Consider the following 25,376-nt stretch of genomic DNA (forward strand, 5'->3'; position numbering starts at 1 on the left):
AGAACGTTTCGACAAGGTTTTGTCACCATCAGGTACCCTTGTCGAAACGTTCTACATTTGCTGTTATGTTAAGCTTATATTAAAATTTTTCTTTATTACCCATTCAAGCCGTCTCCAACCATTATTACATTTATTTGCATATGCAAAACATACTGATTATTTGATGCGTCAGATGATTGTTAGAGCCATATAAGTACATAGATGTAATAATGTTTTTGCTAGTATGCAAGACAATGGGTAAGAGCAATGATCTATGTTTCAAAGGGACGTGATAGTAAGAACTGGTTTTAAAAAAGCATCATTATCAAAGATCTTTTTTTTATCGGCATTTAATAAAACCTGTCGTCAGTCTATCAGCCATAGCAATGAAAACGAACTATATTAGCCACTAGGCAACATTTTGACAGCTCATAACTGGAAAAAGGTGCAATAGATATCAAATCGTCTCATAACTGATTGATTCCTTCAAAGTGTTTGGGTTCAACTATTTCCAACCGTATTATTCAAATTACATTTCAATAAGTGGCTTACGGCAGTTCGAGCCTAGTGTTAAAGTTTCTTCTTTCAAATGCTAGCATAACAGTACCGTTTAAGTGCTGCTTATAATGCAGACTGTAGATTGTTGATGACTGAAGGCGTGTGATGCGGTATGATGAGCAACATTTCATCTTCTTCTCCAACGACTGTAGAGTAAAATTATCATAAAACCACATAACGTACTTTACCCTGTTTGTGTTCTTAATTGGCAGTGCAAGCTACTGGAGATGATGTAATAGTGTCGGAAACATTTTCGTAAAACATCTAGACTGTCCTGATCACGTTCACCACACAAAGTTGTATTTCAACCTTGAAAGGCAAGTGCTCTTCTTAAACAATAATGCACAAATCAACCTAATAGCGTTGTCCAAAACTCATTCATAGGGTGTGACGATGACCTTAATTATGTTTTACTAGCCAGTACAATCTCCGAATAAGAACGTTTGCATTAAACAAAATGAAAATTCTTTATAAATCTTTGTAAGTATAATATGTTGAATATTTATTTGTGTGTGAAAAGATGACAACCATTCATTATACCTTTTTACAGCAATGTGTAAACTGTTTAATCTTTGTCATTTCAATGCGTGAAATATTTATCAGTCTCTCTTAGAACATGTGATATATTCTTAGCCTGCGCTAGAACAACGTGTGGATTATTTATTGTCTGAGTTCAACATCGATTTTATTGTTAAACTATTAAGTTGATGTGATAAGCATTTTTTATTTTATTTTATAAATGGTTATTAATATTAAAGAGATGTTTAACAAAACACGTTGCAAAAACAATATATTACTATTTTCTTTATAACTGATGTTATATGTAGTTACCTTTAATACAATGAAGGAGGGTGAGAGTTAGAATAAAAAAAGAGAAGATACTTAATTAAAACTTTTTCCCTAAAACAGTTATCTGTTTCCGTTTTTTCTTAAATGAATGAGGGTTGCGGAGATTCTAATATCCGCGAAATCACCTAGGGAGCGGCCTTAAAGTACTGTTAGAAAACAATTAAATATGTCATGGCTATTAAGAATTAGGGTTGCGGAGATTCTAATATCCGCGAAATCACCTAGGGAGAGTACTGTTAGAAAAGAATTAAATATGTCATGGCTGTTAAGAAGGAGGGTTGCGGGGATTCTAATATCCGCGAAATCACCTGGGAGCGGCTTAAAGTACTGTTAGAAAACAATTAAATATGTCATGGCTATTAAGAATTAGGGTTGCGGAGATTCTAATATCCGCGAAATCACGTAGGGAGCGGCTTAAAGTACTGTTAGAAAACAATTAAATATGTCATGGCTATTAAGAATTAGGGTTGCGGAGATTCTAATATCCGCGAAATCACCTAGGGAGAGTACTGTTAGAAAAGAATTAAATATGTCATGGCTGTTAAGAAGGAGGGTTGCGGGGATTCTAATATCCGCGAAATCACCTCGGGAGCGGCCTTAAAGTACTGTTAGAAAACAATTAAATATGTCATGGCTGTCAATGAAAAATGCCGCAGTTTTACTTAATTTTTTTTTCTTTCGCGAACTAACACTTCAGACATAAGCTTGTACTTGTACAATTATGCAATGGCTGTGTATCCGATTTCACTACTAGCTCGTGTTAAAAATTAAAACTGGAGTTTACCGGAAAAAAAAAGGATATTCATGTCAATTTGAACTCATATTTTATGTATCGTTTAAATATCAACGATGGTTTTAGGTTATTTATTTTTAATTCAATTAAACTTTTGGATGTATTGCTTTATACATCATCTAGATCTTGGATGAAAATCCTAAATCCCAACGGTTTTTTTTAATAAAGAGCTAGAGAAATCTCAGCACTTATAATGACTACTTCATCACCAATATAAAGTAACTTTCTATAACATCATCGTCATACCACAATTTTTATCGTTGTTTTGATTTCTCAGTCTTTGACATGAATGATAACGATGTGTTCTTGTTAACAGTACCTGGTGGGAATATATTTCTAATTATTTTTATTTAAATAGACTCTTATTCAGAGAAGCTAAGGGCCATAGAAAAACAGAATATTCTACAAGCATGATTTTTTACTTTGTCTCATGCCGCATGAATTTGTTTTTATAGGGCTTACTATATTAACGAGCCCGGCATGGCCAGGTGGTTAGGACGCTCGACTCGCAATCTGCGGGTGGCGGGTTCGCATCCCCATCCCACCAAACATGCTCGCCCTTTCAGCCGTGGGGGCATTATAATGTGACGGTCAATCCTACTATTCGTTGGTAAAAGAGTAGCCCAAGAGTTGGCGGTGGGTGGTGATGACTAGCTGCCTTCCCTCTAGTCTTACACTGCTAAATTAGGGACGGCTAGCGCGAAATTCAAAACAAACAAACAAACTATATTAACAGAAATAGCTGGTATTTTTGTAATAATCATTGTGTCTAAGTCTTGCTGATATGCTGCACAACTTAAACCGAAAACATTAAAATTAATGTTATATGTGTTTAGAGTATATAATTATATACACGATTATATATAGAATATGCTTGATCATATAATAACACTACACAAAATGTGTAAATCATCTTTACATTGCATGGTCATGTGCAAAGATGTTTCAAATGTTGTTGGTTAGATAATTATATACAAACTTATATTTAGATTATGTGTTTGTTTAAGAGGAAAACCACATTGGGATAGATCCTATGTCCACCGCAGGGACACAAACCCCCAATTTTAGCGTCGTGAATTCGTAATCTTGCCGCTTACGCAACAAGGAACACATTATGTGACGATAAACAAACCCATGTTAATTTGTTTGTTGTGGTTTTTTTCGATTTTTCGCGAAAAGTTACACAGGGGCTATCTGAGCTTTCCCTCCCTAATTTTAAGCTGATAGACTAGAAGGAACAAGCTAGTCAACAGCACTCACCGCCAATTCTTGGGGTACTCTTTTCTGTCCAAATAGTGTGATTTAATTGTCATTCTACGGAGTAGGATTTAGCGGCAAATAGACACAGATAAATGAACCCTCAGACTCCTAATACGGGTTCGCTAATCAGTGCGCTACGTCCAGCCACTTATCTTAATTATACTTAGGTTATTTGACGATATACAGGCCTGTGTTAACTGTGCTTAACCCTTCGTTTGCGGCTTGTGTTAATCTGCCTACCACCCCATGCGCAAAGATTCGCGAATTTTTGCGGCGGGCCATTCAAAATGTTGCGCGCAAAATGCTTGCATCATATGATGTCAATCGCAGTTGAAGGGTTTAGTATATGATGACATACAAATAGTGTTAGTTATACTTAGATTACGTGATTATATACAGATATGTGTTAAATATACTTGGATTTTTGCGTGAATACTGACGCTTTTTAATGTATAAGACATATATTTAATTACAGGTGGAGAACATCCAAGCTTGTCTAACTTTTCTTCATGGACTGGGAATTAATTTGGTGGGCATCACTGCTTTGGGTAAGACACGTGTCCGTCCCTGATCAGTTGAAGATGTTAGGATTGGTGGCACGATTAGCAGATGTTAAACACTAATGTGTGTTGTTTGATAATATTGTGGTACTTTCTACGTTTTGTTTTTACTTTGATACTTCACCAGTAAATAATATTGTTAGTATCATGACCGACACATTAAATGTTTGCAGTCAGAACTGTTTCTTTTTTAATAAAGCTATGCTTCATTAGAACCTCTGATGTTTAATACTCCAGCTGTTACATTTCACGTCTTGAAATGGTGCATGATTCTTTAAAAAATACCCCATAAAAATTCACTCAAAAAAAACCTATTTCAGATATCAGAAACGGTAGCTTGAAAGCCATCCTTGGACTCTTCTCCAACCTTTCCAGCTATAACCAAGCCTACAAAAAAGCAACAAGCCGGGTGATTAACCAATCAAACCACATCGGTGGACACGAGCAAGAAATACTTAAAACTACGCCCTCTGGAAGAGAAGAAATGCTTTCCAAGTAAGTATTACTTGAAAGGTAGTTAAATATTAGATATATTTTGTTTCCAGATACTTATCGGAATGAATGAACATACAATACATTTAACATACATTATTTTGATGATAAAGTTAGGAAAAAATTACCTTTATACTCCAGATAATTATATGAGAACTTTTATTTTAACTGACGTTTTGCCTTTGCGACTTCTTCAGGGTTAGTAGATAAAACCAGTTTTATGTACTAGCCCTGAAAAATCCGCAAAGGCAAAACGTCAGTTATTATAAAAATTCTCTTGAAATTATCTGGAGTATAAAGGTAATATTTTCTGACTGTATTATCAAAATGTGTAAATCCCTCCAGTTTGCACTATAAAGTTTCAAAGACAAGTGTAAATTATTACATTACGTAAATTGCGCATTGTTGTGTCGTAAACCCTAAAATGTTGTGTGTACAGTAATGTGATGTAATTCAGTATTATAGTATTTAGTAGTATAGCATAATGTGACAGTGCTACGTACTGTATAGAATAGAGTAATGCAATAGAATACAGAGGACTAATCGCACTTTATAAAAACGGTGTCGTAATGCCACAGATGCGAGTCATGAGGACATAGGCGATATGTTGAAAACTTAGGATAGACTTTATATTTGAATGGAAAACTTCTTAAATGACATAAAATTAACGAAGAGAGCCTTCGGTGTTCCCCATGGAAGCAGATAAATTCACAAAGCAGGGCGGTTTAGAGAAGCAACGAGCCCTAAACCACACCCCCATGCTAATTCAGAGTAACATCATCATTCGCAAAGTAAAAGCTATGGTCACGAAAGAGAATCCTTCGATCCAAAACCTCGTTGCATTAAAGCTTGGCTTATCTTATGGTACCGTTAACAAGCTAACAAACAAAGCTTTGATGCCAGCAAAGGCTCACAAGTCAGTAGTTCACAAGTTTCAAGATATACATTTAAATCAATGGCTGTTTTCATGAGAAAACTGGCCGAAGAAACTGAAAATACAGCAGTCCCATTCGACCACGTAGCTATCAAATCCTAAAATGCAGCTCTAATGAACTTTCACCATTAGTCTGTTTAAACGTGGTATTGAAAGCTGATGTGTGCGTATTGTCAAGGGTCTGTTGTCTGGTATTGGTTTCACTGTCCTTCCAAGGAAGTTGCGATTTTGAGTAATACTGTGTGGTAAAATCCCAATCTACGATGGAAGACGCAGTTCTTGTAAAGTATGATTAATCTCAGTAATTAATTTTTCTTTAGTGAAGCATATCTAATATTGCAACGTGGCAGTATGTAGTAAAGAATAAAAATATATTGCACTATGTAGCACAGCGTAATATTATTGTAGGTAGTGGTGCAGTATAATATTACTAACGTATTGCAGTGTTGTGCAGAAGCATAATATTGTAGTGTATTGTAGTGATGTGAAGTACAGCGTAATGTTATAGTTTATTGTAGTATTGTGTAGTGAAGAATAACGCTATAGTAATGTAGTGCTGTTTAGGAAAGTGTGATGCTATCCTGTTTGGCAGGAATTCTTACAATTTTCTAGAAATACACTTCTTTCAACACATATTCCATAGGAGTGTTGGAAATGTTCACAATCAAAATATAGTAAAAGGTTTACTTCAGGAAATGAACACCAGATGGTAGCACATTAGATTATGTTATAAGAAAATACGTTTCTAAAGAAGTCGTAAGTAGTATTAAGTGAAATAGGAAAATGTTACAATATGTGGATTAAGGATTAATTAATTGATTAACATTAGATAATTTAGTAGGTAGAACGAACACGTAAAGTTCAGTAGCCAATACTTTTTTATTAGGATAACCATGATACTTGGATGAAACAAAAAAATGGGCTTTGGCATTAGTTTAACACATTTTTCGATGTATATATAAAGAGACTTTAGAAAAACAGACCTTAATATAGTAATAATAAATATTACACGAATAATATATATCTTAAAGAACAGCTTAAAATACTTAAAATATTAGAGTAGATAAAATAGATAATAATAATCAAAACAGAAAAGACGAATGTATAAAACAATCCTTCATAAATAACAGATGGCACTATACAAATAGCAGACGACAATAAAATTCAAAGCATATTAGGCTAAGAGTAACAACGAAAACATTAAAAATTAAAAATACGAACATTGAAAAATTATTATCGATGTTATAAGTAACGATAAGCTGTTTAACATACTGGAGTTACGTTTTTTGTTTTTTTTTTTGCCTTCGTTGTCAACAAACTATCAGTTTGTTGTTGTTTTATTGAAACCTTTAGCTTTCGTGATTTAGGTTACCTACACCTTCGAGACCTATTTCTGATCACATTCCTGCTCAACTCTCTGTCCGAGACAACGATGGAAGCATTCCAGCGCCCTCTACTACAAACAGAAATACGAATCACACAGAGAGAAATAGGAGAGTGTCATCGTCTGTATATCGAGCAAAGAATGGTAGGAAATGAATAAATTGAAAGAACGTAGCTTACTTTTTTTATTTTACCTTTATAACAGATATTAATAATAAATTACTATGTGTAAAATGAAATGTTTTACGCTAATTTATCTATTATTATTTTTTATTGTCGTTATACAAAGCTATACAAAGATCAAACCCTGCGCTTTATCATTATAAACCCTCAAGCTTACCGTTGAGTTAAAAGGGCCCTTACATTGAATACCTTCCATTCTGGTATTGTCGTTATTGTTTAAGGAACAACGTTTTGTGTAATTGAAAGAGTTTATTTTATATGTAGGAGTATTTGATTAGGCTTCAAAGCAGAGAACACATGCTTAGACAATAAAAAATTATTTCAACCCATAAAAAGAAGATAAATATATGAAAAATTAAACTACTGTGAAAACGTTTAGACGACGATGAGGACGTGGCTTAATAAATTACCGCCGAATGATAATTTGTAATTTATCTAAATTTCTGTATTTTGTGTTTAATTAGGAATGTAATAATAATAATAATAACTTCATATAATTTGTTATTTTTAACTTTTCTCGAAATTTCTAAAGCAACCAAACAGCTCGCAAAATTTTGTTTGAAATAAGTATGTACTATAAGTATTTACAACACTTGACCCCGAGGCTCTAAATAGAATACTTACTGCAAGTATAAAAAAAAACACTTTATTCGAAGAATTAACTGAAATTATTGCTGTAAATATTTAATAAACAACATATTATTGGAGTAGCCGACCCCTGGACGGAAGTTGTGTAAATTCATGAACAGAGGAAGTAGTGGTTATGTCCATGTAACTACTTCGCAGGGTGTGGGTGGATCTTCACCAAAATTGGTATGGAGGTTTGTTAGGATCATGCGGGGATACATACAAATTTTCAGTTTTGCATTTTGTGTTTTGCAGGTTTTATAGGCGTTTTTTACAATTACATAGAAAAGAAGCAACTTTTCATGTCCTAAGATAACCTTTCATTAATTATGAACTTACATAACTTCCGTCCAGGGGACGGATACTCCAGCTTGTATAGATTATCCCTTGGGTTAGGTTTCATTTGAAGTACTTACGGTAAATATTTACCCCAATGTCTGGCTTTATACACTCAAACATTGATTTCATCATAAACCATGTACACGTAACTCTCAAAAGTGTTGTTTGTAAACACGTATAGCAAGTATTACAGTTATAGCTTCGGGTTAAAGTGATGTATGTAAATACCTTAAGTAAGTATTTCTGCTGAAGCCTTTGAATAGTGTCGTTTATTAAAAATGTATAGCATTTGTTTCAGTTGAAGTTCCGGGTTGAAAGTTATTCATTAGAATATTTCTATTTCATATTTTATATTATTTTAGGAATACATTAGATTTTCAATATTTAAAGCTGAGCGATATAAATTTTGTTCTGCCAGTAAGAAATGCCACAGTTATTATACACACCAGGACACTGCAATGAGCGATGCATTCATTGTAGTAACCTGAAATCAATCATTTAACAAGTGTATGTGTGAGAATATCATTCTTAATTATTAACAAAATACTTATCATTCTATTGATTCTGGATGGAACAAAGCGTACAGTTAAGCAATAAAAGAATAGGTACCAATATAGGATCTTGCCCTTAAAAAAACTATAGAAATGAAATTTTAACCAATCGTTTGATAGAACGATTTGAAAAAAAAAACAGATGTTTTATTAAAGTCAAGCGATTGTCCGTGTGTAATGTGAGGCACGCTGATAAATATAGAGTTTTCCCAATAAACATTGACATATGTAACTCTTAGAAGATTAGTCAAATGTGGAGAGCTATTGTAAGACTCGAAGCGGGACAGAGACAAGTTGCGCCTTAGCTTAGAGTGTCGCCTAGTGTGGTGAGTCAGGTGTGGAAATAGTTTCTAGACACGAGAACTGTTTCTGCGAGACCTAGGGCAGGCCACATTTCAGTTAAATTACATATTCCTATCGGACAGGAAAGATAGGAGGATAATAGCACCAACCATTCCCACACAGCTGTATTTGACATCTGGTGTTCGATATATCTGTCCAAACTGTTAGGAATCGACTTCATAGGACGGGTTTAATTCTCAAGGGCCTAAGCCTGTAGTTTGTGTTCCGTTAAGCTAATCTCATCGTGCAGAGAGGAGACACTGATGTCAGGAATATTCCAGTTGGGACGATGACAGATGGACCTTTATTCTATTTACAAATGATTCAAGGTTCAATTTGGAAAGTGATTCCTGACGTATTAGGGTTTGGAGAACAATGTTTGTATTGTTGCATTCGGGGAAGGAGAGCCTTTGGAGGTGGTGTAATATTTATCTTTACTGGTATCTTCATCAATTGTCGCAAAGACCTCTGTACCTTTTATAGTGGCCCTGTGAATGTGCTGATGTATAGAAACGATATCTTTGTGCGTCACATGCACCAATATGCTGGTGATATTGGCGATTCTTTCGTCCTGATGACCACATAGAGCCAGGATTGTGGACGAGTACCTTCTGTCCAATGGATTTGAAAGATTGGAATGACCTATGTTTTTCCCAGACCTAAGTCGGATCAAACACGTTTGGGACATCTTGGGGAGGCGTGTAACAGACCGAAGACATAGCTGGAAGTAGCTCTTTGTGAAAAGTGGACTTGAATTCCACCGGACTGTCTCAGTGAAAACATGAATAATCATTGTAAACCATACTTAGTATGGCACATCTGTGGACTTTTGGATGATGTACCTTCCACATTTCTTTACCACCACTTATCATCGTACACACATTCTCTATACTCATACCTTTGTCTAACTTATGCTAATGCAAAAGTTGTTGTGCACATGTATTTGCTCATAGTTTCTTTAAATATTCCTAATCATAATAACAATAAAAGGTTGATAATGTTGTGAATAAACTGTGGAAACTCCTGAACTGGCAGAAGGATCAACCAGCTTTCCGTTCATCCTGATATTCTACACTATATAAATAAGAAATGTCAAGTTCAATAGAGAGATCTTCATAGTTTGAAATATATAGACAGATCAAACAAAGAGCAGTTTCACGAGATTAAAGGACAGTAGCGTAGTATTATTTTATGAAATTTGAAAAACTTATCTACAAATACAGTAAAACCCCGCCATCTCACTTTAAGCTGATTCGTTATGGAGCTCTTGTGTCTTTAAGAGTTTTTTTTTTCAGGAAGAGAAGAAAACATTCTGAAAATGCATAACTCTCTGAAAACTACGTTTTCATACTAATGGTAGTAGTGCACTAAATAATTTTTATTTACAAAAATAATGAAACAAATAATAAAGATTAATAACATGCAAAAAGCAGATAATGTCCCGTAACTATCACAATTTTTCTGGCGTTTCTGGCGATGCCATATGAACCGTTAAAACGACATCCATTTAAATAATATCGTTCCGTGGAAAAAAAACAACAACATTTTCTTAGGAAGAGATCTACAAATCTCTGTAAAGAAAACAACGTAATATAATACGTCATTTGATAGAGGAAACCTTGCCTGTCTATTAGTTATAACTAATATAGTCGTAAACGTAAGAGAGAGCTTCGTGTATTGACAAATTCTGAAAGAGAGGATGTGGCAGGAGGGGTCTGATTTTCTATTTGATGGCTCTGTAACCAATCAAAATTGAAGGTTGATAAAAATTTGTTTTTTCCAGCGATGACTATATTATACTGAGTAATTTACGTTAAATTTTATACTTATTAGAGGGGTGATGAATAAAATGGAGGAGAGGAGATGCTTAGAGAAACAAATTCACAATTCTCACAATAGAGGGTTTCAATCTACTTTTTAAATATTGCCTCACTACCCACCGCCTTGCCTACCTACTGCCTTCCATCCTGGGATTGGCGCCAGTTAGAGAATCGACGCCAGTTTGATGTGTTTCTTTGTTTTTAAGACTGTTTGTGTTCGTTTACTTTGATAAATAACAATCTATGTTTACCAGTACCTAAATATAGCACTTATACATCATTCATAGGTACGAAACAATGCCTTCAGTTATATATCTTCATATATATAATGTTAAAATGACCCTGTTTACAGCTGATTCGTTTAGAGCTCTGTTCTCAGGAACCCTTCCTGAGTGCTAAACAGAGTATTGCTGTATAAGTATATTAGAGCTTAATTGCAAGAGACTTTCTAAAGTTGGAACAAAAACCTTAGAAAGTATTCAGTAATAAACTCGGTGTTGTTTTTTAGTGTAAAGCTACACAATGAAGTATCTGCACTTTATCCACCACGAGAAATCTAACCCTGTAATTTAGCATTGTAATTCTGTAAACTTACGACTGACCTAATGAAGGACCAATAATAAACTCGATACGTTAAAATACCTCTGCTCATATGTAGTATAAAATTCTCTAACTTACCACCACGATGCATTGAAAACTTCACAAATCTAGTTCGTCTGTTCTGTGTATTTTGTTACCATACTCCCTCTACTGGGAAAGTTTTAAAGCATTTAACACTGTGTCATGTAGGTCTTTATGTGATGGTACGACTTTTTATAGTTTTTTTCATTTTAGTTCCCGCCCTTTAATCTCTTTCATGCCAAGATGACATATAGAATCCGGTGCTGATCTCCGGCTTAATTTGAACAAGGGGATGAGAATTGGTGATTATTTTCCCCTCTATGGGATGCCAGTCCATCGCAGGTTAACATTCCAGTTAACAGGTGGTACTCATCATACAGCTAGGTAAACTGAAACAATATACCTCTCCAAATTAATGTGGTGATATCACACGATCTTGTTGTTTTCTCCAAGTTTCTGCCATATTGGACGGTAATGCGTGTGTTAGATATTCATGACTGTTTCGTTTACATTTAATAAGAGAGTTATGTTTTAGATAGTTATAAAGCACAAGTGTTAGATTTAATATTTTTATAAGTGATAATTTATTGCAGGTTTTCTTACTTAACTGCTTACGAATCATTTGTTGCGTAGTTCAATTATTGTGAGCTGACGTCACATTAATCGAACCTTCGGAATTTTTCTCGTTGCTTTAAGTGTGTATTGTCTCATCTTAATGTCTCGTAGTTTGTAGAAAGTTCTATGCCTCAGTCAGGCAATAGATAGATATAGATAGATAGATGGATAGATAGAAGACCACGTTAGTTGAAGTTAGTGGAAGTGAAAGTAACGCAAAGCTAGTGAGAGATATAAATCTAGACTTTATCTGTAAGTTTAGCAATGAAGAATGTACAGTGGCGAATTTTAAAGTATTACAATCGTAGATTGTATTGTAATAAACAGAGTAGAGAAGAATAATTTGTCGTGTAGATTGAGTTCTAAAGTAACTGAACCAGTCTGTGCGGGCTTTTGACGTAAAAGAGAATTATTTTTAAAGCTCTGGATACAACTGTGGTATCCTATTAGGTAACGTAAGTGAATTTATCACCGATTGTATTGTAATAACAAAGTAGAGTAGAATAATTTCTCTTGTCAAAGGTTGTTCTAAAGTAACTGAATCCCTCTGTGTGAAATTTGATGAAAAAAGAAAATTATTTAAAGCTCTGGCTACAACTGTAATAACCAACAGTGTAACGAATTTTTGTACATATGTTTGACTTGTTTTAAATGTTATCTTAAAACAAGTGGACTACGTGCTGTCCATTTATTGTTGAAATTTATCGCCAACAAGTTACAGACACCTACTGTAAATAATTCGACCCCCATAAAACTGACATTGGCGAACCAGCCAGGATTATGCAATGGTAAACAGCAGTAAAAGAAGACGTGAACGATAGCATAAGTAGACCTATATATGTACAATTGTAGTGGTGGCGAAAATAGTGCAGAAATTACAATCACACTATATAACTATGTCGATTGATTTTGATAAATGGATAATAGATAGCTACTTAGGCTAAAAGATAGAGTTTGTGAAACAACAACAACAAGAACTAGAAAGAAAAGCGTGTAGGTAGAAAAGAGATGAAAAAAAAAGACTGAAAGAAGAAAGGGAAATAGAGAGAATAAGAGCACAAAAAGAGAAAGAAGATACTGGAAATGGAAAGAATAAGAGCCCAAATTGAGATCGTCAAAGCTCACCCAAAAGAAAGATGAACAAATCCAGAATGACAATAGGGGTCAGGACCAGCCGACCCAAGCGACCCAAATTTGATGAACATAAAGACGATATGGTTGCTGTTTTGGGGATTTATGAAAGATTTGTTGAAAGTCAGAACTAGGAAAAAGGTGACTGGGCAGTCTATCTCAGCCTGCTTCACACAGGGAAAGGCCTACAAGTGTATGCAAGCATGATGTCAAAAGCTGCCATGGACTATGACAAGTTAAAAGTGGCATTGCTGAAATGCTATGAACGTACCAAGGAAGATTTTTGCTGGATATTTCGAGAAATTAAACCTGACAATAGAGAAACGGTATTTCAGTTTGTGACACATCTATGGTGATACTTCATAAGATGGACTGACATGGCTAAGTGTGAAAATAGTTTGAAGGCTTGGCAGGTCTACTAATACGTGAACAGATCATGATCACGTGCTCAACTAACATATCACTGTTCATATAGGAAAGAACATTAAAAGACGTGGATGAGATGATCAAGCTGGCAGAACAGTATATGGAATCCCATGGAGGGAGTATTAACTGAAAAGTCTAAGAATAACCAGTTAAAGTTGAAACCAGGGATGGCTGACCAGAAATAGTATACCACCATAGTTGACAAGAATTTAACAGGCAAAAGGGAGAAGAAATGCTGTAGAGCTCAAGAAAAAAAAAGAGCAAGCAAGATATCAACCCCCCACCCCCACAAGCATCAAAAGCCAACATCACAAATGTAGGTCTATGGGAACTGAAGGAAGCACAGAAGAAAGACCCTTCCCTGCAGAAACTTTGGGACAGTGCTCAAGAGAAATTCAAGCACAAGACAAAGAGGAAAGAGACTTGCAAAATAGAGGAAAGGAAAGGAGTGCTGTACTGGATTTATCAAAACAGTTCTAATGGGTAAACCAAACACATCAAAGGCAGTCAGAAGTACTTCTATGATAAGAAGACCAAGGATCGGTGTTTGGAGGTAGGACAGAAGGTCTTGGTTCTGCTACCTACTCCCCTTGCAGTGGAATGTACTTTTTTGAAGTGCAGGAAGTGCTCAAAAGAACGTACTATAAGGTGAAAGTAGACGGGAAGACCAAGATCTACCACTCCAATCTGTTGAAGAGGTACTTCAAGAGGGAAGAAGACTTAATGGATGCACCTTTTGAGGCACATATGTACATGGCAGGTGTGGCTGTCATAGACACAAAACCAGAAGATGATAACTTTGTCATAGAAGGAGAAGACCTCTAAGATCACTGGGTGGAGATGATATGTACAAGGATGTAAACATAAGTGAAGAACTGACCGGCAGGCGGAAGAAAAAACCTTCAAGAGCTACTGTACCAGTACTCAGATGTCTTCACAGATGGACCAGGCAAAACATAACTTGCACAAGACAACAATCAGGGATCCAGTCAGGGTTAAGCCCTACCAGATGCCCTATGTGATGAGAGACCAACAAGGGAACTACAAATGTGGGTGCAGAATATATGAGGAGACTTTGTATTTGAATTGAAAACAGTCTTTGTATATAGCATAAAAATATGTTGTAAATATCTTTTTTGAAGAGGGGTTTATTGTTAGATATACTCGACTGTTTCCATTTACATTTAGTACGAGAGTTCTGATTTATATAATTATAAAGTGCGAGTGTTAGATTTAGTATTTTTAGAAGTGATAATTTGTCGCAGGTTTCCTTACTTAACTGTTTACGAATAATCTGTTGTGTAGATCAATTGTTGTGAGTTGACATCACGTTACTCAAACCTTCAGAATTGTGATAGCAGAGTAGAGAAGAATAATTTGTCTTGTCAATTGGGTTTCAAAGTAACTGAACCACTCCGTGTGAACTTTGACGAAAAATAGACAATTATTTAAAGCTCTGTATACAATTTTGGTAACAAACAGTTATAATAGTGATCTTAAAGTGTTTTGTCAAAGGGTGTTCTAAGGTAACTGAACCCGCCTGTGACGAAAAGGAGACGATTATTTAAAGCTCTGGATACAACTGTGGTGACCAACAACGTCTGACTTGTCTTGAATATATTATTTTAAAACAAGTGAATTGCGTGCTGTCCACTAATTGTTGAAATGTATCACCAACAAATCACAAACATCTATTGTAAAGAATCCTGCCCCGTAAAACTGACAGCGCGGCAATGAAAAAAAATGTGAAAATGCACTTCCCCTGTTGAAATATGCACTAATATACAAGGTTCCACACGAGGTATATTTTTTTACAGATCCCCAGCTCCCCTAAAAAGTAAATCAATATGTGTTGCTGCAGTTATGCAACCTTCACTTATTTTGTGAAAGGTATCAGAATAGATTTGTGAAATAATATTTGTATAAATTTAAACTTTATCATTGAATATGTGTATAAATATTACAATATTTATTAATAGCCCCCCCCCCAATGGCACAGCGGTATGTCCGCGGACTTAAACGCGAGAAACCGGGTTTCGATACCCGTGGTGGGCAGTGCACAGATAGCCCATTGTGTAGCTTTGTGCTTAACTTCAAACAAACAAACAAACTTTATTACTTATTAAAACTATTGAGATTTGTTAAGGTTTCCATATAATTTATACGGCGTAACGAGTAATGTATGTAATTACAATGATGTAGGTTCTGTCATTGTGTTGTAGACCGAGAGATATGTTGGTAGCATCACAATTAGTAAATACTACTAATACTGCTTACAACAAATGTTATGCTCATAATAGCGGTTAAAAAGGAGGGATTACAAAAAAAACTCAACTAGACGAACAAAAAAAAAAAAAAAAAAAGAAACACGATCCCATCCAGCCACAATCTCTTTTACTTTTATCTCTAATACCCATCCTCCTAAAAAAAGTTTATACCATCCAAGCATTGATAGCATTTCATATTTCCATTGTTTCATCTACTGGTGGAATTAATAAGATACACATAGATATCGAAATATATGGGCACTGATCAAGCTTTGACTTGGCATCATGATCAGACAAGTCGTGCAGGTCACCTGTGGAATAATATATATGGATCTAAAACAAAGGAAGCATCCATAAAAAGTTATATCAATTTATTTTCTTAAACTATTTTGACATAATTTTCAAGATTGTGCTTGTATTCACTCAGCTTCATCGCTGCCATTATCGCGAAACAACGAATAGCTTCACGTTCAAAGTGGTGGATGCGAATGTTGCCCTTCTTGTAAATCACGTGATCTGCCAAGGCTTTTTGGAATGAAGTGTGTTGCTCAAAAACGCAACAGCACTGAAACGAGCCAGCCTTAAACTCACAACTATCTGTCCAAAGCGTGAAGCAACACTGCCCCACCCCTCTCTCTCTCTAAAGTTATATTCTATTTTATACTAGCAGAGACCCGTAAAATATTTGAGGTAAAAAAAAATTCTGATGGCAGACACCGAAATCTATAAGTCCATTTGTCTTAGGCTTAATATTAGCTAAGCCTTTATTTAGTACGACCTATATTCGATAAAGATATGAATTAACCTAATAACTTGTGTACGTGTTTTGCTTTAGTTTAGTTAAGGCTAATATATAAAGTAATTGATATTATTTTTTGATAAGCTTTTGATATGTTCTTGTATATTTACATATACCTTTTGTTTACATCCGTTGAAATGAAGTGTGGTTTGTTTGTTTGTTTGAAGTTAAGCACAAAGCTACCCAATCGGCCATCTGTGCCTTGCCCACCACGGGTATTGAAACTCGGTTTCTAGCGTTATAACTCTGCAGACATGCCGCTGTGCCACTGGGGGGCATGAAGTGTGGGTATATGCGCATTTAGATATTAAAATACACGCTCATTTTTAGTACAGACGAAAACTGAGTATTATTCTAATAGATTTCGATTTATCTGTCTATTTCTCTAGCCTTCTCATGTATAACTATTTATCTATCTCTCTAACCTTCTTTTATATAATTGTTTACCAGTGTATCACTCTAGTTATTTCAGATATAACGATTTGTTTATCTGTCTATCTTTCTCGATTTCTCCGATATAGTTGTTTATTTTTGGTTTCTTCTAGCCTTCTCAGGTATAATATTTGTTTTCTGTTTATCGCTCAGACTTTCACAGACACAATAGTCTGTCTATCTCTATAATATTCTTACATATGTTTATTTAAATATCTATCTTTTTGGTCTTCTCCGATATAACTGTTCTTCTGTGTTTCTCTCTAGCTTTCTCAGATATGACTACTTATCTGTCTATCTCTGTGGTTCTGTATTATCTAATTTATCTTTATCTTTAAATACTCTTTTTTTTTGTATATCATTTATTACATTATGTGTATATTTCCGGATTTCTCAGAAAGGTCAATTTATCTATTTACACTTGCACACACTTGTTTGTTAACTTATGTATCTATTAGTCTATCTAAATTTTTAGACCAGTTTGTATGTTTGTCTGAGTAACTTTCCATACTAGTGTTGTCTGTCTAATTCCCACATGCATGTTTGTCTTTTTGTCCCCATGTAAGCTGTGAGCCTACACAGAGAGTGTGGGTTTTCTGTACAAAATGTTGACTCCTGGCTCTAGCTCTCTCCCACACATATCGTGACCTGGTTGAATCTACATTCAGATATCTTACATAAGCTGTGTTACAGTGTGGGTAACCTATTTAAAATTTGTCATTACCTTTAGCATTTTATTGCTGAACAGCTGTGTTGAAATTTTCCTGTTATATCCGAGTTTTAAATGCTTAATAATTATTAAAAATCTACATAGAACTGTGTCACAAAGACAGTTTCGTGGTGAGAGTTCTGACAGTTTGGTGGCAGCTTTAAACAGGTAAAATATTAAGCTAGTCATGTAACGTTGTATATCTTGTTTGTATGTTCGGACACAAAAATTACACACATTTGCACAAATGGAAAGATTGTTTTCCGCGTAAGTGGCGTCACTAACTTTGTAATGAAGATGTATATGGCTACTTTGTTGACTTACCCCACCAAGCACGTCCCAGGTGTTTACATGATATTAAGTACTACGTAGCTCAGCATGTACTCTATTTTTTGTTTTTGATTAACCAGTAGTGAAGCTTAAGGAAATTAAGACAACCTCCATATTTTCAAAAGCATATCTCAATACTGATGAATTAATTAACATCTCAACCTTGCCATGTGTATTTTTTTTTTCATTTGGAGTGTTTTTGAAGTATGCTTATGGACAAAAAGTAAATAGAAATTTTAATCTAACCACACCATCATTGCAATTATACTGACAAGTGTATGTTTTTAAGTTTATAACACGTCTCTAGGCAAAGTTAATTGATCAGTTTCACAAACATCGAGTATATTATTTATTTCTTTGTGGATGAGAAATGTTCCCCATTCCAGTATATCATTGCAACTATCTTCTGTTTTTCCAGTTTCTCTGACCACAGTAATGCATAAAAAGTAAACATTTTCCAAGTAAATTGTTACTCTTTAATAGGTGAATTGTAATTTGTTAAACTTTACTATTGTGTTTATTTGTGCGTACTTTTTCAATAGTGATCATTTCCCTTCACTAATATACGACAGTGGGCGTTACCGTACTTCTTTTCACTATTTCTTCTAAAGTCTGGCCTCCTAGTGGCACAGCGATATGTCTGCGGACTTACAACGTTAGAAACCGGGTTTCGATACCAGTGGTGGGCAGAGCACAGATAGCCCATTCTGTAGTTTTGTGCTTAATTACAAACAAACAAGTCTAAAGTCTGCGCGGAAGAGGCGGAAGAATATTCCTGTAGAGGGAGACCTCTGTCGGTAGACATAGAGATTAAAAACACGCAGTCATTACCTGCCGTGATATCTTTAAACCGTTTTTAGTTTTGTTGTCAGAAATGTGACGTAACTTGGCTTATTTCCTTAGCAACACTATTACTGTACTTGTGTGCTTCAACGTCAAGTAGACGAGCCGTTTTGTTCCCTTTACTCGTGGATTTCATTATTTGTATTCTCAAAGATTTGTAAGAAGTGATTCGTCTTACTTCCCTAAAAACGGTAGATAAGCAGAAGGATAAACTCCCTTACATAAATCATTTGTAACTTAGTTCTGACATTAAGTTAGAATAGAATAAACTAAATAATTAAAGATTCATTCACTTCCTAAGCTTGAACGTTGTAAACGCTTACCATTCAAGAAGTGGCGAAAATCAGTTTCAGAGCATTTACTGGAGAAAAATAAAGTTTTAGTAACATGTCAATCAATCAGATTTCCTTGTTTTACAATAATTACTTGTTAAGGAGTAAATCGTTAAGCATTTTAATAACATCTGATTATTTCAGACAAGCCTGTGGATGTTGTATACGTATTATTGAATCTGATAACGTAAAAAACTAATAATGAAACAGAAAGAAGCTAAATATTTAGATATAAGGAGTCACAAAATATAAATATCAACACATAATGTTTGCTGTCGAGAGTTGAATATTCCTAGTTGTAAGTTAGAATGAATTTTTGAGGATGGTAATCATCCAGAATGAAGTCAAAGTAAAACTGTTTTGTTCTGATCGACAGGTGGTGGTAGCCTTATACCGAAAGCGCCCTCTGCTAACAGCTCACAATTGGAGTCCCTGTATTCCACAGGAATTCAGTGCGATTCTTTCATACCACAGCCACGAAATAATGTTGTGACGCGTGATAAAAGAAGTATTAATTGGAACCAATTGAGGTAAATATATATATATATATTGTGTTAATGTATGAAAATATTTTTCTGTTCGAAAGTTCAAAATGGATTGATAATCGTCTTTCTATGTAGTATTTTGTCCAGATTTTCCATAATCCTTTCTTTATTATTTATTATTATTAAACTGTATTGTTGTAAAAATGGCTGTAGTTGTGATTTGTAGCCTAGACATTGTTTTAAATATGTACTTTCTCCTATTCATACAAGAAGTATAATGAAATGAATGGTATCAAAATTAGCAGTTAATAAAGTATATGCTGGATAACTTCGACTAACCTGGTGAGAGTTATTTGTACTGAAGTGAAATAAATGTGAATAAAAAATCTAATCAAATGTTGTGTAGGATGTGTAAATCTCTGCTTGTGTTATTTGACAGTTAAAACACGTTTTATGATAATTGATCACAAGTACATTGCAGTAAACAACGAAAGGATTATGGGAATATATAATATCTTAACTATGACAAGGAAAAATCAGTATTATAAAATACTGGCAATCACTCACCTTCCAAGATAATTTTATGTACGTTAGGTGTTTAATAATTCAACATTGGGTTGATGGCTTTCCATCTTTATAGTTCATGATATTTCACTTTAGTATGAATTACGGCCATCTTGAACAGCAAGGGTAGCCTGACACTGACGTTCCATACTTAAAACTAAAATGTTGATAAGGGCCTGAGGCCTCCCCAACCACTCCTTTAAAAGAACGCTTACCTGGGAATCTTTGGTGTCAGTTAACGAATGTGACACGTTGTATCTTTTTCAACATTTTCTGCAAATTAGTGTATGTCAATCATTTGGTTAAAGTGTGAAGTTGAACTCATCTGTAAAAATAAAGAATATTGCTCCACATATTGTTGTTCCTCTAGACGCCATTGAATCTTAGCCTGATTGTGTTGTTCCTCTGAGCATGATCTTGGCGCTGCTGAGTCTTAGTCTGATTGTATTTTGTTGTGGGAAAAGTACACCTGACATACAGGCTGGCGTTGGGAACTATGTATCTAACCAATTGCGGCCACGAACGTCTGATTTAGTTTCGGAGCAGGTGCCCAATGACTGCAGTGAGCCAGAGCCGATAACTAGTGGTGTTGTGTTTGGATGATGTTTCACCTTGTCAAGATGTCTAAGCAGCTGTGTCACTGGCTTAGAAGCAGTTCCATATTCTCCTAAAACCTCTTGTAACCAATTCGTAACAGTCTGCTGTGATTGTTCGGCTTTAATTCTATCGATGGTCTTCAGATAAGTGAAACTTCCAGTTATTTTTAATGTCTAACCGTAGTTCATGAGCATTTTGGAGCACTTTAAACTGTAATTCACTTGCAAGTGAGGACTCAGATAAAATTATGAGACCACTATACGTAACAAGGGATGAATGATAAGTAATTTACGTTTCAAATTTCGTGACTAAAACCACGAGATACGTGAGTTGCAGAATGACGAGCAAAGAAGAATGATTAACATTATTTTTAACTAATTTTTTTGCCTTTTTATAGATATAATAATACAAATTCCGATTATTCTGTATATGGTATAATGTACCCTCTGTTAGGGTGAATGTTGTCAGATGAATTCTAAATATATTTTGCGAGTGTATTCTAAATATTAAAAGTCCCTTTCTAGATGTCGATAATATATTCTATATGTAGAGTCCTTAATTAAAAACAGATCTTCATTCAGTATAAACTCTGATTAGCATCTCAAACAGATTCGGTTAGTATAGTCTTTTGAGCTTAGATTTCTATACTAAACCATAGATGCAGATAATTAGTTAGCATTTCAGCTTGATAAAGAATCAGTTTTAATACAGTTTATTTATTTCTGGATAGTTAGAACTGGAAATCTTACAATACGTGTTTGTGTGAGTAATTTCGATAGAGATTCGCAGGTTTGTGAAATAATTCTGATTATTCAAAGTCTTCATACGTGTCAACGTTCAGAAACTGTTCGTTTTTATCTTTATTAACTGTCTTGGATTATTAAATAATTGCATTTGTTTTTAAGGCTTTCGTCTACGTCGTCCCCTTCGTCTTCGTTCTCTCTTCCAGTTACAGCAAGCACTGGAGTTGCATTGCGACACCCAGCAGGTGTTGCTAGTACCGAGTGCGCAACCAACGATGATTATGATACCAATACTTCATTAGATAACAATAAACAGAAATGTTCAATTCAAAAATCAACGAAAAGAGGTAAGAAATGGTAAATTGCTGTTAAATTTTCGGAAAAAAATTGAATGTGTGGAGAGAATAGCCGTTATTACATAAAGGAACTCTAATTAAGCTAGTTTGTAATGTTTATAATTTGTAATTATCATTAGTGTAAAATAATCTTATTTTCATGCTATAATAAATATTCTATATTTTCGATATTTTATTACCCATCTTACGTAACACGAGAAGATAAAATACTCGAAATTAAGATGGAGTGTAGATAAATAAAATCATTGTGAATAAATATTTTCAAAAAAAATTATAATTGATATATATTCGATATATAATGTGAACAAATATTGTAGAAGTTATATATATTTAATATGTTATTGTACTTAAACGTAAATTATTGTTAATGATAATAGGTGAAATGTTCTAACTTTGAATTGTATATATTGATACATTTCAGTATATTTCGATGTGTCCAAACAGACCAGCTGTAGCAGTGGCTTTAGTTCTTCTACAGACGTATCAGAATTACTTTCTGTGGCGTCCCCTATGTCGAAACATGAAATTACTAACAAGTCCGTTAGTGCAACAAAACACTTATCAAAGAAAACTCCTGGTGGCAGGAAAACGAGTAATGTTAGACAAGCTAATTCCAGACCAACTTCAGACAGGCGTAAGTACGAAAGTAATAAGAGTAACATTAAATATATTATTGTTATTATTTTCTTCGTATGCGTAAAATCATAATACACGCGAATAATTTTAACCTTAGAATGGTTCGAGTTCGTCCTTTAATTCTTAATTGTGGTTTTTAAAAAATGTATTTAAGTCGTTACTGTGTAATACCTAAGAGCTTTAACTTTTTAATATTTTATATTACTATATGTTTCAAACAATTAAGGTTTACCTTTTAGCAACGTGCCGTAGTTCTCTCATACAGTTTGACTAGTAACTTGCCACCAAAACCGTTCTTTTAGTTGTTTTATTTTTCAAATATTGTGCATTGATTTTCTTGCAAAGCTACACGAGGTCTTTCTGCACTTGTCGTCCTTATTTTTGAAGGGATACACTAGAAAGAAGGCAGCTAGTCAACACTACCCTCCGCCAACTTGTGGGCTTCTCTAATCGAATAGAGGGGTTTTGCCCGACACCCTTATAATGCATCCACGGCCCCAAAGTGCGGAGCGTGTGTTGTTGTTTCTTGGGGTAACAGGACTTTGGCCTTTGGGCGTGGTCGGCTCTTTTTTAAATGTGTTTCGATAACAAACTGTTTATCTGGGAAATGTACAGTGTAAAAATAAATGAAAGCTATAATTTGTTTCGTCGCTATTATATATAAAATCGCGTATCATGTAAATTAGTTGAAAATTAATATTTACAAGTGACCTGTTTTCTTTAGCCATTATCAGTATTCAAGATTTCAGGAATGGTTGTAATAATTATACTTTTAGCCATACATGCTCTGAGTTTTCAAACAAAACTTAGTTAAATTTTTTTGAAACATCTTATTGAGTTCTAAGTGGCGCCTCGACTCGCTGTTCTGTATCTCCATATGTTGTCGTCAGGGGATAGTTATGTTGTTGAAGTTCTTCAAATCTGAGGCTGTTTTTTGTATTAAAATATTATCGTCAAAGCTAGTTATCTTAACCAACTGGTGATCAACTTGACAGTTTGTTTGATTGTTGTTAAGCGCAAAGCTATACAATGTGTTACTGTGCTATGCACATCGTGGGTATTAAAAATCGATTTCTAGTGTTATAAGCTTTCAGACTTACCGCTAAGCTACCAGGGGGCCGTCTTCGTTTGTTTGTTTTGAATTTCGTGTAAAGCTGCACGAGGGCTATCTGCACTAGCCGTCCCTAATTTAGCAGTGTAAGACTAGAGGGAATGCAGCTAATCATCACTACTTACTGCCAACTCTTGGGCTACTCTTTTATCAACGAATAGTAGGATTGACCGTCACATGTTAACGCCCCTACGGTTGAAAGGGCGAGCATGTTTGGTGGGCCAGGGATCTGAACCCGCGACCCGCAGATTACAAGCCGAGCGCCCTGACCACCTGACCATGCTAGGCCAGGGGGCCTTCTTAACAGGCTGTTACGTATTCACGAATGTTGTTATCAGGCAGTATTTTACAAAACATTTGAAATAATGTGATGTTGCCCTGCAGGAAAATTTAACTTGAAAATTTTATGATATACGAAAATTCAATGTACAATATAAATTATTTATTCAGAACTTGCTTTATCGTATAGACATTTTCCTAGGTCGGTAAAAAAGTAGCAGATGCGATAAAAGAAGTAGTAATAGAGAAATACGAAAAAACAAAATATTAGAGTTTGAACAAATGGGAAAGCCCCCAGTGACTCAGCGGCAAGTATGTAGGCTTACGGCACTAAAAACCTGGTTTCGATACCCGTGGTGGGCACAGCACAGATAGCCCATTTTGTCCAACAAAGTGAAAATAAAAATAACACGTAAAGAATAAGAAACATACAAAAAATAAAAGAAATAAAGAGTAGCATTGAGAGGAAGAAGAACACATTAAAACTAAAAGTAGTTATTAATGATAAACCACTAGAGACTCATCATATGATATTTCAATACACTAGTGATAATAGCTTCCTGAACTGTGGGCGACTTTTTGTTATTGTTGTAGAGTCAAGACTTCCACGCAGGCGGGCAGTACAAATTCGAGAACAACCCCTTCAGTCTTTACCAGAGGGCAATGAATCATAAGGATTTTATAAGCACTTATAGTATGTTACATAAATAGGTGTGACTAATGTAGATTACAGTTTTTTATTTGTTTAAGTGCAATATAGATCGACAAAGAAAGTTGGAATTTATTCATTTATTATTTTTTCACTGACTGTGATTAGTCTATTTATGCGTGTTTAATCGCATAATGTCGGACGGCAAACGTCACCTACCTGGCACTGAATACAGGAAGACAACAGGAGAAGAGAAACACAAAAGTTCCATTTAAAGATTTATGAAGTATTTTAATACAAATCTAAAATTTGGGTTTCGATACCTGTGGTGGGAAAAGCACAGATAGCCCATTATATAGTTTGTAGTATTTTAATAATGGAATGAAAAAATTCGAATGTGAGAAAAATGACAATAAATAGACATTAAAATGGAGATATTAAAAAGCGGGGAGTGGCAATGGGATTTCTGGCAGATGAGTACTTATTTAACTTCGAAACAGAAAGAGGAGTGATAGGGAAAACGACAGTGAAAAGCTCGTTGAAAGTGGTGAAATAAATGATGATTGTCACATCATTGAATTTTTAAGATCTTTCACTTGGCCAAATGATATCATTTTAGTAGTCCTAGTAGAAGACACGACACTCATTGGAATTCATGAACCAACAACAAGGTGTGAAAATTAGAACATTGCTCTTACATATCAATAATCTCAACCGTTTATTAGCTCTGTCCACCAGGAACGGCACCAATTCGTGCAATAGAGTACCTCGAATAAAATAA

General features: G+C 34.9%; 1 protein-coding gene across 1 annotated transcript in view; it reads left to right on the top strand.

The window, feature by feature from the left end:
* Positions 1-25,376, top strand: part of LOC106462463 — an 84,830-nt gene that overhangs the window by 30,980 nt on the left and 28,474 nt on the right. The window contains exons 5-6 of the mRNA XM_022389735.1: positions 21,727-21,911; positions 22,342-22,554. Coding sequence (XP_022245443.1) covers positions 21,727-21,911; positions 22,342-22,554 — 398 coding nt within the window. The remainder of the gene's footprint in view (positions 1-21,726; positions 21,912-22,341; positions 22,555-25,376) is intronic.

The sequence above is a fragment of the Limulus polyphemus genome, unplaced genomic scaffold, assembly GCF_000517525.1.
Source record: "Limulus polyphemus unplaced genomic scaffold, Limulus_polyphemus-2.1.2 Scaffold1174, whole genome shotgun sequence".
In the NCBI taxonomy this organism is placed as follows: domain Eukaryota; kingdom Metazoa; phylum Arthropoda; class Merostomata; order Xiphosura; family Limulidae; genus Limulus; species Limulus polyphemus.